This window comes from Solanum tuberosum, unplaced genomic scaffold, assembly GCF_000226075.1.
Source record: "Solanum tuberosum cultivar DM 1-3 516 R44 unplaced genomic scaffold, SolTub_3.0 scf00155, whole genome shotgun sequence".
Lineage (NCBI taxonomy): Eukaryota > Viridiplantae > Streptophyta > Magnoliopsida > Solanales > Solanaceae > Solanum > Solanum tuberosum.
The window spans coordinates 1,285,774-1,301,961 of record NW_006239081.1 but is presented as its reverse complement, the minus strand read 5'-3'; the positions used below and the strand labels follow the sequence as shown (position 1 = coordinate 1,301,961).

Sequence of the window (16,188 nt, the reverse complement as noted above, 5' to 3'; positions counted from 1 at the left end):
CTTCACCAACTCATTACAGAGGTCGTTATAAAGTTTTTTTTTGGAAAAAAAAATGGAGTTCTCCAAATCGCTAGATTCATGGTTCAGAGGGGCAAACATCGACATTTTGAAGTTCAAACGAGGTCCGGAATAGGAATATGAATTTTCTTATTTTTCGTGTGTTATAGTCTATGAATTTTGGGTAACATGTGCGCCCAACGTTTTTTTGTTTAAACCTTTTTGTAGACGTCCATAACGATCTATTTAATGGTGTGCATTGGTTCGGAAGGCAAACATCGGCATTCTCAAGTTCAAACGAGGCATGAAACGAGAAATATTAATTTGTCCATTCTTCGTGTGTAATTGTCCATGAATTTTGGGTGATATGTGATCCCGACGACTTTTTGGCTAAAAATTTTTGTGGGCATCGTGACGACCTATTTAATGGTGTGCACTGGTTCGAATGGGCAAACGTCGACATTTTCTAGTTCAAACGAGGCCCGGTATGGGAAATAGGAATTTTTCAATTTTTCATGTGTTATACTCAATGGAGTTTGGGTGATATGCGTCTGGTGGTTTTTTTACCGAAATCCATATTTTTCAAATTTCATGTACTAACAAACACGAAAAATTGAGAAAATCGTTTAATTCTTGTTGAGTATCCCCTAAATGCTAAAAAGGAGGACTGGATCATGGTGAGGCTATAGGTATTATTCTCCTAGGTCATTACGGAGGGTCATGTAAAGGTTTTTTCCAAAAAAAATGTCTGAAATACATATCACCAAAAAAATCATATACTAACACACACAAAAAAAAATTGAGAAAATTGTCTAATTCCTGTTGAGTGGACCCCTAAATGCTAAAAAAAAGTGGTGCGGATCATGGTAAGGCTATAGGTAATGTTCCTCTAGGTCATTAAGGAATACGGAGGGTCCCGTAAAGTTTTTGCAAAAAAAAGTGTCTAAAATTCATATCACCAAAAAATCATGTACTAACACACAGGAAAAATAGAGAAAATCACCTAATTCACGAAAAATGCTAAAAGTGTGATGTAGATCCTGTAGAGGCTATGGGTATCGTTCACTAGGTCATCGTTGATGGTACGAATAAATTGGGGGCACAAAATCATTTATCCATTTATGAATATTCATGGACTAATACACACGAAAAACTAAGAAAATTTTGAGTTCCTATCTCATGGTCTTGAAATGCTAAGAAAGTGGTGTATATCCTATAAAGGCTATAAGCGTCGTTCACTAGGTCATTACGGATGCTAGCAAAATATTTGGATGCTAAAAAATCTGATTAGTCATATTTCCAAAAAATTATGGGCTAATACACATAAAAACTGAGAAAAACCTAAATTAGTGTTTTGTGATCCCAAAATGCTAAAAAAATGGTGAGAATATTATAGAGGTTGTAGCATTCGTTCACTAGGTCCTTGCGGATGATGGTGTTAAAAATTTTGGGGCAAAAAGATTCAATAAGTTATATTTCCAAAAAAAAAAACCATTGACTAATACACACGAAAAAATTTTAAAAATTGAATTTCTAATTTGCATCTTCTAAACGGTAAAAAAAAAAAAAGGGCGGTGTAGGTTCTGTAGAGGCTATAGGCATCCTTTACTAGGTCATTACAAATGTTAGCAAAAATTTGGATGCTAAAAAATTCAATTAGTCATATAAGTATCTTCACTTAAGTCATTACAGATGAACCCACAAATTTGAGGTCAAATAAAGTTAATCAGTCGAAAAATTCATAAACTAATACAAATTAAAAGAAGGTAAGGAATACAACAAAATATCATATTGATACACTTAAAAGTGCACGAATTTTAACCAACATACCTCCTCTTTAACTCAACATATATAAAATGTTTCTTTTAGTGAGCCTTACCTTATGCAATGCAAATCTAAATTAAACATAGAGTAAATTGTTTCGCGCCAATTTACTAGAACATTATCACAACTTTACTATTTCAAATACCAAATGAATAAACAGAAAAATAAGTTAAAAGGAATTAATACATACACAAAATCATATTAGATACAATTAAAGAAAGTCACAAATTTAACCTCTCTTAACAGGATCAAAGTTGGAGACACCAATAATAGCACCAATAATAGCACCAAGCACAACTCCACCAGACACAATGCTAAGTAAGAAGTTCTTGAGTGATGGTGACAAACCCTCAGCAGCTTGTGCTACATCAGGTACAACCATTGATGCTGTGAGTACACCTGTTGTCAACCCTACCACTGCCTTTTCCTTAATTGAAGATGCCTTGATGACTATAAACTTTTTTGAAGTTGTAATTTGTTTTGAAGGCCTAATTGGCAATGGCTTGAAAAAAGCTTCAACAATTGGTTGCTTGTTTTGGGTTGTGTAAGTTAGTGGCATTGCCATTGAAACTATTGAAGAAGTGGCCATTTCTTTTGCCTTTTGCTCTCAAGAATTACAAAAACAAAAGTTTAAAGAAGTATGGTATTGTCAATATGATGTGATTTTGTATTGAGAGGATAAAGAGAGGATGTTTAATGAGAGGTGGAAAATTGAAATTTGGAGTTGGCATATTTTTGTTTTGTTGTATGTGGCTGATTTTTATTGGTTATATTGGATATGGTTATCTAATTAGAAGGTTGTCATAACTTTATATGTGTCCACATAGACTGAAAAAAGATTCATGGTGTATCAAATTTTTGAGGAGTCCAAGTGTTCATTTGGTCCTGAATATTTTTTAAGTTCAAGTAAATATGCCCCCCCCCCCAATACACCCCCTTCTTCTTCCCCTCCTTTTTTATAAATTTCTCGGGAGACGTAACATTAGAATTTGGCTCGTCTTGATGTACAGTGATAATTAGTGATAGTCGTGGTTGGTGAAGATGATTGGCCGTAATGGTTGGTGGAGGTATAGTCAAAGTCTAATAGAATGGTTGTATGGTTATAAGCAACGGTAAAAGTGATTGGTGATGATGGTTAATAATTTTGATTATATAATGAAAGTTGGTGATAAAATTGATTGATAATCTAGTGGTCAATTTTGAATATAGCCCCGTTAAGATTGGTAATGGTGATTGGGCAGTATTAGTGAATGAAATTCCGAGAAAGATCACCTTTATAGATATTTTTTAATTAAGTGAGAACATCTTCACGATTTTGTAATTATACAAAAATACAAATACTCTTTTTAATTAAAAAAAAAAAACAAATACTCGTTTTATGTGTCTCGTTTTTTTTGTGAATTTACTTTAAAATTAAAAAAATGCATCTTTTTATATTTAATGAGTTTCTAATCCTACTTTTTGCTTTAGCCTTAATGGCACTCTTATAGAATGACATGTTTAAGATCATAAATATCAAAACTTTTGGTATGGTAACAGAGATACAAGTGGGAGTGATCCTCGTGGCAGACAAGATGAGATAGATAAGGCTGAGATGGTTCGAATATGTCTAGAGTAGATGCACATATGTCCCAGTAAGGAGGTGTGAGAGGTTGACTATGGTAGGCGTGAGGAGAAGTAGAGGTAGGTCAAAAAACTCTTGGGAAGAGGTGTTCAGGCATAACATGGCACACTAGCAGCTCACCGAGGAGAGGCTCTAAATAGGAGGATATGGAGGTCGAGTATTAGAGTAGAAAGTTAGTAGATAGTTGAGCAATGTCTAATCTCCCTTGCCAATTTTGGTATTATTACACTTCTATCTTATCGTCCGATTTTTATTATTACATGTTGATTCATTTGTTTCAATTATCAATCGTTTTATTTATTGTTGCTAGTGTTCCTCTTCAGCATTATTTTCAGCATGACTTCTCCATTACTATATTTATTTTTCATGCTTGAATTTGATATGCTTAATTGAGCTGAGAGTTGATCGGAAATAACTTTTCTACCTACATAAAGTAGAGTTAGGTTGCGTATTTACCACCCTCCTCAAATCTCACTGGTAGGATTACACAGGGTATGGTATTATTGTTTAAGAGCATCGAATTCAAAAGTATTTTACATTTTTAAACTTTATGCTAAGTTAAACTAAAATACATAAATTCGAGATCTTTTATTAAGATTTAACTTTAAACCACAACTTTCATTAAACCACCGTTGATCACACAAGAAAAAAATGTTAAGAATTTCTAGATACATTGTGAATTAAGTAAGGAAAGAAAAGAATTTGCGAAAAACTACAGATTTACACATTGCAAATCTAAATCTAAATCAGTCGTATAGAAAACTATTTCACACGATCTTAAGAGAGCCTAGTTTCACTGGAGCGCTATTACGAGCATTTACTATTTCGAATATCAGATGAATAAATCGGGAAAAAAAGCTAGGGAATTAAATTGTCCATGTTAACATAAGACAAAACAATACTTGAAAACCAAACAATATCATATATATAGATACAATCAATTAAAGAAAAGGCACAAAATTAACCCCTCTTAACAGGATCAAAGTTGGAGACACCAATAATAGCACCAATAATAGCACCAAGCACAACTCCACCAGACACAATGCTAAGTAAAAAGTTCTTAAGTGATGGTGACAAACTCTCAGCAGCTTGTGCTACATCAGGTACAACCATTGATGCTGTGAGTACACCTGTTGTCAACCCTACCACTGCTTTTTCCTTAATTGAAGATGCCTTGATGACTACAAACTTTTTTGAGGTTGCAATTTGTTTTGAAGGCCTAATTGGTAATGGCTTGAAAAAACCTTCAACAATTGGTTGTTTCTTTTGGCTTTTGCAAGTTAGTGGCATTGCCATTGAAACTATTGAAGAAGTAGCCATTTCTTTTGCCTTTTTGCTCTCAAGAATTACAGAAACAAAGTTAAAGGAGTATGGTATTGTTAATATGATGTGAATTTGTATTGAGATGATAAAGAGAGGGTTTTTAATGAGAGGTGGAAAATTAAAATTTGGAGTTGGCATATTTTATTTTGTCCTATGTGGCTGGTTCTTATTGGCTATTGGCTATGTGATGGATAAGGTTATCTTATTGTAAGGTTGACATAATTTTATGTTGAGAAAGAACCTATGGTACATCAAAGTTTGGGGACTCCAAAACTTCCTAGTTGAAGCATATGAGAATGAGGAAATATGAAACATTTATTTTTGTAATTTAATTATTTGAATGCATTTCTTAGTATTAAAATTATTTCAAAATTTAAACAATGGATGATTAATTTTTTGTATAATTAAAACTATTTATTTTTTCAATGTCTAAATATGTATAATTTTCTTTATTTAAAAATTAAAATTAATAGAAATACATTTTAAATATAATTAATTAAATATTATAATCACAAAATATTAGAAAAAAAAATAATTTTCATGTAGTAAGGTGATATTGGTGGAGGAGGTAGATAGTGATGATTGTACAATAATGACTAGTTGGTGATTGATGGTGGTGGATGGCGTGCAATAATACGTGGTCATGGTTAGTGGAGGTTGTCGACAGTAATGATTGATGGTGGTATAGGTAAAGTCAAAGGTAATAATTGTCGAATGATGACTATTAGTAAAGAGTAATTAGTAGTAATGACTGATGATTCTGTCATTTGGTTGTGTGGCGGAAGCTAACAATGGTGGTTGTCAACAGAATTGATTGACCATGTGAGGGTCGATATACGCGATAGTCTTGTAAATGTTGGTAATTATGATAGGATATTTGGTCTGTATTCATAAATAACATTTTGACTTGTTAAGAATTAAGATCAACTTACATTTTTTTAATTGAATTTGTGGATTTGACAGAGCCAAATTTCAAATATTTTTGCTTGAAGTTGTGACCTTGACAAGACTTCAGATATATAATAATTTTTCAAAGTTAACCTTAAACATTTTTTTACTGAAGTTGTGGACTTTAGGTCAAACTTTGAACATTTTTTACTGAAGTTCAAATATATATATAATAGCTAATCAAGGCCAACTTCAAAATTATTGGAATTGTGACCTTGGCAATGCCTAACTTCAGACATTTTGTGGTGAATGTGGCCTTGGTAATTAAAAACAACTTCAGAAGTTTTGTTTTCGTCTAAAGTTGTGGGCTTGGCAAGACCAAACTTCAATTATTATTATCTGAAATTTAGCTTAAAAATATCATATTCAGATATTTTTATCTGAAGTTTGGCTTGACAATTTCAAAAATTTAACTTTGACATAGTGTTTCACTCATGGTACCTTTAATGCGTGAAGTTTGACTTTCACTAGGTGTTTCACTCATGATACCTTTATTTTACTTCACTCACTGTACAAAACATTTTTTTAAAACTAGGTACAACTTATTCCTTGCATTTTATTATTTTTGTCTTATAATAGACACTAAATTTTTGAACAAGAGGTATCATATGAACCCCCTTGCTTCAACGTAGCTCCGCCACTGCTTTTAGTGTATGCACACTAATCCCAAATCAAAATTAAAGCATTCGCATATTTCTAGCAAAATTACAACCAAGGAATTACCACCGAGTAGTGTGATAAGATGTACGAGAATCATGTATATCTAGTAAAATTGACATACATATCTTAGGTTTGAGTTGTATAAATGAAAAAAATCATGATATGAATCGCTTCTTTTAGTGAATCCTAAACATTCCAAATGTGAATTAACTATATAGTAAACTCTTTCGCGCTATCTTAATAGAGCCTATTAACAGCACTATGACGAGCCTTTACTATTTCGAATACCAAGATGATTAAACCAAAAAATAAGCTAAAAGGAATTAAACATACACAAAATCATACTTGAAAACCAAACAATATCATTTATATAGAAAGAAAGCACACAAAATTAACCCCTCTTAACAGGATCAAAATTGGAGACACCAATAATAGCACCAATAATAGCACCAAGCACAACTCCACCAGACACAATGCTAAGCAAGAAGTTCTTGAGTGATGGTGACAAACCCTCAGCAGCTTGTGCTACATCAGGTACAACCATTGATGCTGTGAGTACACCTGTTGTCAACCCTACCATTGCCTTTTCCTTAATTGAAGTGGCCTTGATGACTACAAACTTTTTTGAAGTTGTAATTTGTTTTGAAGGTCTAATTGGCAATGGCTTGAAAAAAGCTTCAACAATTGGTTGCTTGTTTTGGGATGTGTAAGTTAGTGGCATTGCCATTGAAACTATTGAAGAAGTAGAAGCCATTATTATTATTTTGCCTTAATTTTTCTTCTTTTGAGTTGTTCTATGTCTCTATATTCTTGTGTTGTTTGTTGATATATGTAAGTTGTGCTTTTGAGAGCCATTAAGATATGAGAGGTGGAAAATGGGGCAATTGGTGTTGCACATCTCTTCTTTATGTCCTACGTGGGGATTCTTCACTTGTCTATGGTGGATAACCTTATCTCATTGCAATCCCTATCATAATTTTAAGTTTAGTAGTAGCAGCAGCAGAAGCGGAGCTAGAATTTAAAGTTTATGGATTCAAAATTCTAGCCCTTTTGTTACCTCCTCCTAAGAACTTCCACTTTTTTGCTCCCTTGATGACTGACGGACCACAATCTTGGGGTTGGAGGTGAAAAGTGTTTACTATCTACACAACTCTCCCTTGTTAATTCTAGTCATTTTAAGCTATTGAGTTCTAAATTAACAGTTTATACTTTATACATATTGAATAAATTTCTTATGTCAAATACAGGATTTAAAACAAAGTGGCTAAGGTTGATTAAACCGTATATCGAAGAATAGCTAGCTATATCCATGTCCATTAGCGTAACGAAATTAGTATAGTATCAGAGCACCCAAAAGATAGGTACAAGTAATTAAGCCTTCAAAAATGTGAAATCTTTAATCTTGTAGATTGGTCCCTCAATTATTGATAAACTATTATCTTGGTTCAATTGAAGTGTACACGTGTAATCCATCTACCCCGTGAATCTTTATATTGGACTAAGGATCATATAGCTTCAACAATGAAATAAATATGAAAAAGGGGTCCACAAAAATATCCCTAATGTGTTAAAAATGACAACACAAAGTTGCCCTTCTTCCAATTATTAGGCACCAATTGTCCTTAAAGTTAATTAAATCTCCACATATGTCATCTTATAATTACATTAAAAGGGTTAACATTTTAACCCCAAAAGTGAACGTCATGAAATTCATACCCTTTTCAAGAGGGGTATGGATTGGAGATGTGGAAGATATATTGGTCGAAGCTTCTTTCAAGAAGTTTTCATTTCTTCAAGAACTTCATGGACAGTCGGACACTATCAATATCTGAGTGAGGAGTCGTAATTGATTGGAAAGTGGCTTTCTTTACTTTAGGAGCCATCGCCATCGTCATAAGCAATGGAGAACACTATTAAACGGCCACAAAAAAAACTAAAAATGGATAAACATATTGAAATAGGAAGGGTGAATCTTAGTAGCTCAGTTGACTGACTATCTAAACTTTCACCTTGCTAGTGAGGGTTCGATTCCTCACTTGTAACCTCTTTCCCCTTCCCTGACTTCTAATTATTTTATCATTTTTTGAAAAGAAAGGTGAAATAGGAAGGGAGTATATTACATCAAGAGGGGACAGAAAAAACTATTATAATATTTACCTAAAGATACACAACCTACCAAAAGATAAGGTTCACAAAGTAAATTAAAATCAAATTATCCATCAAACTTCCTGTTAAAAATGACAAAATAGGAGCTATAAAATCGACTTTGCTTGAAAAGTGACAGCAAATTTAGATGTCAATTTATTTGTCTTCTTCATTTGATTTCATGTTTCATCACAGTTTATTTATTTAACCAGCCTACAGAAATATTCCTTCTTTATACTCCTTTGATTCCACGGCTTCATAATTAATAGTAATTCACTATTTTTTTCCTCTATAAAAGTTAAAACATCAAACAGATAAAATCAAATTTCTTAATATTTACACAATCATATTTACCTGTAAGGATGGTATGTAACCTATTATCACAAGTTGAATTTCACAAAGTACAAGAAAATAACATTATTATTAATATTATCCATGTAAATAACACTCCCTTCATGCCAATACAAATATCTATGACTTGTTTTAGACGACAAGTACTAAAAGTACGCAAGGAGTAACAGAATTTAACTTCCTATACTATCAGATCACTTGAAGATATAACTAAAGAACTGCCCAAAAGAAGTGGAACTACTAAGCTGATAAATTAGACAGGTTAAAATGCACATATAGTACCTTTTTTTTCTACCTCTTGTGTATATAAGTTAAATTCGTAGTAATATTATACTACTTTACTTGGTTATATATATCACTAGTTGGTGAATCAAATCTATCTCCTCATAATAGTTGCTTCTCAAACAAAAAGCTTCAACTAATCAACCATGCCAGAAGCTCCTATGCCTTATATTCCTTCATATTCTCCTCCAAAACAACTGAACTTACCCAGTTTGTATTGCGCTCTTATCATTGTAGGAACAGCAGTTTTCCTGCTTGGTCTCTACAATTTCATTCACACTCGATGGTGCAACGAAAACAACCACACGAATCAGTCTCTTGAACAAAACACCATCCAGGTTCCTAATAACCTTAACGTGAACACAGTGTCCAGTTTCAGGTACAAGAAAGAAGGAGGAGGAAATCAACAGGAAAAGAACAGTGATTATGAGTGTGCTGTGTGTTTATCAGCTTTCGAAGAAGGGGAAGAAGTGAAGCAACTTCCAATATGCAAACATTCTTTTCATGCTTCTTGCATTGATATGTGGCTTTATTCTCATTTGGATTGCCCTTTGTGTCGTTCTCCGGTGGAGCCACCAGTGCTTCACCGGAATAGTTTCACAAGGCAAGAGGGAAGTTCTCGAGACGGGTTGATAGTTCAAGGAAGTTCAGTTTAGTTTATTTTCTTTCATTTCATTTTGATTTTTTTCCATAAAGGTATTTTCTTTCATTCCATTTTTGTGTTATGGTAGTTTCTGTTTCTAGGAAATATTGGTTTTGCATGAAGACGCTCCTTGATGAGGGGATCCCAGTGGTTGTGGTAATAGAGAAAGATGATAGTTGCACCCAAGTCCAGTGTTGTGAAAGGCAATCGCCATTCGCCTCGTCGCCAATGGCGAGACAACCCTTTATCGCCTATTAGCTTAGTGGCGAGGCAATCTTCAAAGGTGACAAAGACGAAAAGGGCCTCGCCTTTTGTGTTTTGTTAGAATTAAAAAAAAAAGAGACCAATTTAGGATTTTAAAAGTTAAAAAGGTAATGTTAGAATTTTCTCTCCAAATTTGAACAGTCGGACTCTTAGACTGTGACTCCGACTCCAACCGATCGACTCGACTAGACTTCTCCGGCAAATCCAACGTCCAACCAATACGTATTTCTTCTTCTTTACTTCTTCATCTGTTTCTTTTTCTTTATTCTTCTGCAGACTTCAGAGTAGCTTCTACCTCTCTTTCTTTCCTCACTTCTTTGACTTTTGTTCTGTTTTTTTCTCATTCAAATTCTAAACTTTTAGTATGTACTATCTACTTCCAATTTTTGAATTGAATTTGCTAATATTTATTGCTATTGAGATTTTGATTATTTATATATGCAATTTAATATTTGAATTTTTTGGTATTAATTGACGACGCACTTTAAAAAGGTGAGTGCCTTGCTACTCGCCTCGCGGTGAGCAGACCCATGTCGCCTTTTGTCATCCAAAACACTGCACCCAACGTGACTTGATAGTCAATGAAGGGAGTTGGAAATGATGAGGTTTCAAGTTCAAATTCCCAAAGACAAAAACATAAAGTGATTCCTTTCAATCTATCCAATCATTGGTGGATAGAGTTATATTAATACCTATGCTAGTGGGAGATATCACTTAGCCGATGGAATTAGTCTCTCTTTTTTTATTGCATGTGGAATTAGTCAAGATGTGCGTAAATTGGCCCAGCCCGAACACCAGGGTTATAGAAAAAGAAGAAAAAGATGATAATTACATGAAAATGCTTGTGTTCTATGATGTGAAAAAATGATTACCTGTAAGTTGTAACAAGTTGTGGCAGATTTGATTTTTTGGAATATATAATACAAAGACAGTTACCTTCTAAAAAAAAAAAAGAATAAATAGAAAGCATAGGGCATGCTATGTTTTGCAAATTGCAATGACAGACACAATGCCTGATCATGAATTCCAGAATTTTCACAAATATTACAAGACCATATAAAGTTTCCAATTCATTCTACAAACAATTTACATTTTCCTCAAATTGTCTAACCTTGCTTGCAGATCACTGTCTATCCCACCATCGTCATTGTCAGTTGCCTCAGCTTGTGCAACCTTGCCTTTCGCTGCTGGAGCAGCCACCGCAGAAGAAGGAGCATTGACAAGCTGCCATTAATTCAAAGACCATAAGTAATTAGAGCATTGCAAACATATCATATACATCCAAATAGGTGTAACTAAAGAGTGGTAAAATACCTCATTGTTGATATTAATTCCAATCTCATCAAGGACCTGGCTCACCAACTCTTCAGTTTCTTCTTCTTCCTCATCCCCTTCCAAAGCATCATCAATGGCATCTCCCATCACCTCACTCACCATTTCCATCTTTTCATTTTGCATCTCAAATTCTTGCATTATTCTCTGCAATGCCGGCAAATTCATCTGCCTGTTCATCTGTCCCATTGCCTTTGTAACGCCTTTCATTGCTTCACCCATTGCTTGTGTTGATTTCAAAGTCTGATACCAATGATAATATTTGGGTATTTTGGGAAGAAGAAAAGAGTTAGGAAACAATTGATTTTTCAAGACAACCAAATATATGCAATTGAAAATCAACCATGTTAGGAACTCTTAATCAATCATTCACACAGCATAAATATTTTTGTCAACCAGTTTGCATATGCCTAAACAGTTTGAATGTGGAGAATAAATCATTATCAGGAAATGTGAGTAGTTCCCTTGCAGCACCAAAAACAGAAGTGGATCCTGGACTTGACCCTTATGTGTTCAATCCTTTAAGATTCTTAGGATTGAACACATTGTATTTTTAAAATTATGAGTTCATACCTACTATTTATTGCAATTATAAAGTACTTTTGCACAAAAATTTATGCTCTACATCGAAAATAATGAGTTCAGATGAACCCAGTGCCGCCATTTGTCTCCGCAACTGATGGAGAAGCTTTCCCAATTTTCCATTAACTGGTGACGGGAACTTACTGTTAAGATTGCAGAGTTTACTCCAGAGGAGGGAAGGAATAAATCAAGGATACTGTTTTGCAAATATTAATAAAGCTAACACTTCTCAAAAGCAAAACAGTAGCAATAGCAACAACAGCAAGAAAAATTAACAATAATGTCAATGATAATGATGTCCATAACTACCTGAATTCTGAGGGAGACGCCTTGAAGTTGGGACTTAAGCTTGTAAAATTTTTCAACCTGATGCCTTGTTCTGATAAGATCTTTCGCCATCACCTTCACAGCGCCCTAGAATCAAAAGAACTTCAAATCACAAATGGACTTAAGTATTGTTGTTAATCCTATATATTTCCTTGCACTATCTATAGAATAATACATTACTGAATTCAAGAAACAAAAGTGACGAAGTAGCCAGTGCCTTTTTCCAAGACTCGATGCACTTGCACTAACTGCATAATACATTTTCTGTTCAACTAATTGAACCAAAGTAAAGCTTAACTAGAAAACATTAGAGCTGGTGCTTTTTGGGTTCAACTCTGTGCAATGTTTGATTAACATTAACTACAGTACAGGCCTTCTTCAGCACTTCGTTACTTACAGCTAATTTATAGTAATAGTTCAAGCAACTAGAATACTAATAACAGAAGTGCATGATAGGCTCCACCATCATAGAATAACCTACCTCTTAAAAAATCACAGCATGTGAGCCATTGATTTGAAAAAGTAAAGAGGCAAATAAAAAAGATGAAAAAGTACTCTTTACTAAGTGGGGTTTAGATACAGACAGAAGACATACCATCTGTCCTTGCTTTGCACTTTTCTTTATCTCTGCAATTAGTTTCTTTTCTTGTGTTTGTAAGCCCTGTCTCTCCCTTTCTATTTCTCGGATAGATTTATCAAGCATACGCTTGTTTTCACGCAGGAGTTCTGCAAATGAAAATAAAACATTAGAAACCAATGCAAGGAAATCCTTCAGAAAGGACTAACAGCAATCACATCCCATCAAATTCCAAGGGAACAACATAGAACAGTATCATGCACTGATTTATATAAGAAACAACAAAATGGGGAAATTAGCAAGTAAAATTCATAAAACTGAGAATTAGCAAGAAAAGCTGTATTCTAGGGATTTCAAACTAGTTCTCTATAAAAGAAAAGTGACATATTAAATTAACAAATATATAAGAAAATAAACGATGTGGGGAATCCCACATTGACGTAATATTATTACCACATGCAGAGACTTTGAAAAATTTAGGAGAGGGGCATAGATAAATTTAAATTTCACAAAGCGAATCAGAAGTTCCCAAATCGTTCCTAAACAGATTGAGTTAATGGTAGTTTTTCCAACAACAATGAACTTCCCACTCGCAGTGTAGTAAAATTTTGAGAAGTAATGGATAGAGATAAGGTCTAAGAGATACAAATACCCTGGTAACGTTTCCAGCATCAAAAAAATCGGAAATCAAATTCCTCCATAACCCCAAGTCCCAAAAAAACAACGAGATTTTGTATAGACTTGCAGAAAACAAGTGAGGCATAATAACAATAGGTTCAGACAAGGACGGGGAAAACAAAATATTTGTAATTTGTAAAGATAACATTTGGGAACTAAAATCACTCAAGGTAAGAAAATTATGGAGCTTGCTCTGATAAGTAAGCAGGTAAACCAGACAAAAATAACGCCGAACTAGGTATTAAGGCATTTCATTAGTAGGAGGTGACTTCCAAAAAAAATAGGCAGCATGAGCGCACACACATACACAGACAGAACATGCAATAGAAAAGCACCTGCACTTATCTGTATCAAGTTGGTATTCATTTTCTTTTCTTTTTTTGGGTGTCAACGTAGTCTACCATGTGCAGTTGAACAAGACCAAGACCAACACAAAATTGCCATTTAAGTGTTTAAGGTTTAGCAGTAAAAAGTATAAACCAGAGCTTTCAAGTTTTAAGCCTTCTTGGCCTTTTGGCCAAGATCAAGTGTAGTATATGTCATTGTCAGTTTAGTATGAGATATATGGGACAACACGCACGATGTCCACTCAATATTTTACAGAAAGAAACTTCCAACATTAAATTTAGTAAGAAAATGCTCACAATCAGCAAAATAAAAAAACTCCAACCATTATACAATCTAGACAATGGAATACGCATAACCAGGAATCATTTGGACCACAATAATGTCTTCCTCAAATACCATCAGAAGAATGCCAAACCTTAAAAAGAAAGGACATTAAGGTGGCCAGACGGCCAGACCCAACCTCTTGCCATCACTCTAGCAAAATTTAAACTTAAAACATTCTAAATAAGAAACTTCATCATCCAAAGTCCACCTATGCATCATTTGTTTTTCATCTAAACTCACTAAACAAAAGCATCAAAACCGGATAACTAAAACTCACATCAATTAGAGATTTTACAAAATTATGAGCCAACGGTGTCAAGTAAAAAATTATCAATTTTACCATACTTCCCAACAATTCGAGGTTATCATGTGCCAATTCACATAGATCACAGAAACACATCACGAAACAGGAAATTTTCAAATAGCAATAACTTTATTGAATAAATAAAAACAGGACACTAAGGCAACCACAGCCAAACTTTTGCCATCACTAACAAAATTTAAACTTCAAACATTCTAAGTAAAAAGAAAAAATCATTATCCTAAGTCCACTTATGCATCATTTTCTTTCCCTAAGCTCACTAAACAAAAAGCATCAAAACCGGCTATACTTAATTTCTCATCAAATATAAGATTCTGCAATTAAGATCCAGCAGTTTAAAGTCACACTTATCAATTTTACCATACTTGCCAACAATTCCAGGTGATCACGTCTCAATTCACAAAGGTTGCCACAGCCAACCTTTTGCCATCACTCCAGCAAAATTAAACATTTAAACACTCTAATTTTTTTTAAAATCATTATCCTAAGTCCACTTGTGCATCATTTCCTTTCCCTAAACTCACTAAACAAAAGCATCAAAACCTTTATACCTAATTTCTCATCAAATAAGAGAATCATAAAGTCAAAACTTATCAATTTCACCATACTTTCCAACAATTCGATGTGATCACATCTCAAATTCACATAGATCGCGAAAACAGGAATTTTCAAACCGCAATAAATTCATCGAAATAACAGTAAACAAAACATCAATTCGATCGATATCAAACATAAATTTTCTGATAGAAACCGAACCTGCCGGAGTTTTTCTCTTGCCGAATAGGAAACTCATCTTTATTGATCGATCGGCGATTGAATTTTTCTTCTTCTTTCTGAAAAAATGGGAATAGTATTTCGGATTTATTGACGGAAGAAAAAGGGGAAAGTGTGGGTTTTTGGGTTAAAGAAGAGTCTTTTATGTACTACTACGCGGCAATAGTGGTTACCGAATCCATTCTACAACACGGCGAAGTTAGTGCGCGAATCCCAAAACGAAGTTTCCGGTCAGAGATGGGCTTTGGCTAATGGGCCGTGTATTGGACTCCAACTTTGCAATGGACGGGCTCAGGCCCATTATGAACTTCACAATATTCGATTTTGAATATAATTTCATGGATTATGGACCCCCTATCGCGTAGTTTAAATATATATATATATTTTACGACCATTCGTTTAATTTCATATTATATGAGTGTTGGTAAGTGAAGAACTTTCATGTTTAGAAAAATGTGAGTGGTGGAGATGAGGATGTTGATGTGGATGTGTGAGCATTTAAACGAGATAAGATTAAGAATGAAAATATTCAGGATTAGGCGGGAGTGACTCTCGTGGATGTTAAGACGTGGGATCCAAGTGAAACTGAGATAGTTTGGACATGTGTGAATAAGAGATTTGCAAATGCCCCATTTTAGGTGTGAGAGGTTGACCGTACTAGTTGTGATGAGGAGCATTGGAGTGGAGTGATTAAACAAGATATGACGTAACTTCAGCTTACTAAGGTCATTCCTTAATAGGAGGTTGTAGAGGTCAAGGATTATAGTAGAAGGTTAGTAGATAGTTAGACGTAATTTATTCTCTTACTTAGCGTATTACACTATGTTTAGATGGTTGTTAGGTATTGTTTCATAATATATCGT

The 16,188-nt window shown here is 34.1% G+C and overlaps 5 protein-coding genes across 5 annotated transcripts; 1 reads left to right on the top strand and 4 right to left on the bottom strand.

Annotated features, from left to right (window-relative positions):
- Positions 1 to 1,915: 1,915 nt before the first annotated feature.
- Positions 1,916 to 2,477, bottom strand: LOC102596339 (uncharacterized). The gene has a single exon (XM_006353493.2). The coding sequence runs from the start codon at positions 2,408 to 2,410 to the stop codon at positions 2,051 to 2,053; it is 360 nt and encodes a 119-aa protein (XP_006353555.1). The 5' UTR covers positions 2,411 to 2,477; the 3' UTR covers positions 1,916 to 2,050.
- Positions 2,478 to 4,304: 1,827 nt separating this feature from the next.
- Positions 4,305 to 4,848, bottom strand: LOC102596015 (uncharacterized). Its single transcript, XM_006353492.2, has one exon. The coding sequence runs from the start codon at positions 4,763 to 4,765 to the stop codon at positions 4,406 to 4,408; it is 360 nt and encodes a 119-aa protein (XP_006353554.1). The 5' UTR covers positions 4,766 to 4,848; the 3' UTR covers positions 4,305 to 4,405.
- A 1,869-nt stretch (positions 4,849 to 6,717) lies between these two features.
- On the bottom strand, positions 6,718 to 7,229 carry LOC102595674 (uncharacterized). The gene has a single exon (XM_006353491.2). It carries the CDS (start codon positions 7,128 to 7,130, stop codon positions 6,768 to 6,770), a length of 363 nt encoding a protein of 120 aa, XP_006353553.1. The 5' UTR covers positions 7,131 to 7,229; the 3' UTR covers positions 6,718 to 6,767.
- Positions 7,230 to 9,300: 2,071 nt separating this feature from the next.
- On the top strand, positions 9,301 to 9,810 carry LOC107061677 (RING-H2 finger protein ATL52-like). The gene has a single exon (XM_015311352.1). The coding sequence runs from the start codon at positions 9,301 to 9,303 to the stop codon at positions 9,808 to 9,810; it is 510 nt and encodes a 169-aa protein (XP_015166838.1).
- Positions 9,811 to 11,004: 1,194 nt separating this feature from the next.
- LOC102595344 (vacuolar protein sorting-associated protein 2 homolog 1) lies at positions 11,005 to 15,488 on the bottom strand. Its single transcript, XM_006353490.2, has 5 exons — positions 15,308 to 15,488; positions 12,898 to 13,028; positions 12,285 to 12,389; positions 11,376 to 11,636; positions 11,005 to 11,285 (listed from the first exon to the last, which is right to left on the bottom strand). Exons 1-5 carry the CDS (start codon positions 15,342 to 15,344, stop codon positions 11,148 to 11,150), a joined length of 672 nt encoding a protein of 223 aa, XP_006353552.1. The 5' UTR covers positions 15,345 to 15,488; the 3' UTR covers positions 11,005 to 11,147.
- Between the last annotated feature and the right edge of the window lie 700 nt (positions 15,489 to 16,188).

Excerpts from the sequence above, each read along its gene's own strand:
- LOC102596339 (XM_006353493.2), bottom strand. The coding sequence starts at position 2,410 with ATGGCCACTTCTTCAATAGTTTCAATGGCAATGCCACTAACTTACACA.
- LOC102595674 (XM_006353491.2), bottom strand. The coding sequence starts at position 7,130 with ATGGCTTCTACTTCTTCAATAGTTTCAATGGCAATGCCACTAACTTAC.
- LOC102596015 (XM_006353492.2), bottom strand. The coding sequence starts at position 4,765 with ATGGCTACTTCTTCAATAGTTTCAATGGCAATGCCACTAACTTGCAAA.
- LOC102595344 (XM_006353490.2), bottom strand. The coding sequence starts at position 15,344 with ATGAGTTTCCTATTCGGCAAGAGAAAAACTCCGGCAG. Across the intron at positions 13,029-15,307 it reads CAAGAGAAAAACTCCGGCAG|AACTCCTGCGTGAAAACAAG; the intron begins GTTCGGTTTCTA and ends TTTCATTTGCAG. Across the intron at positions 12,390-12,897 it reads GTGCAAAGCAAGGACAGATG|GGCGCTGTGAAGGTGATGGC; the intron begins GTATGTCTTCTG and ends TTTTGATTCTAG.
- LOC107061677 (XM_015311352.1), top strand. The coding sequence starts at position 9,301 with ATGCCAGAAGCTCCTATGCCTTATATTCCTTCATATTCTCCTCCAAAA.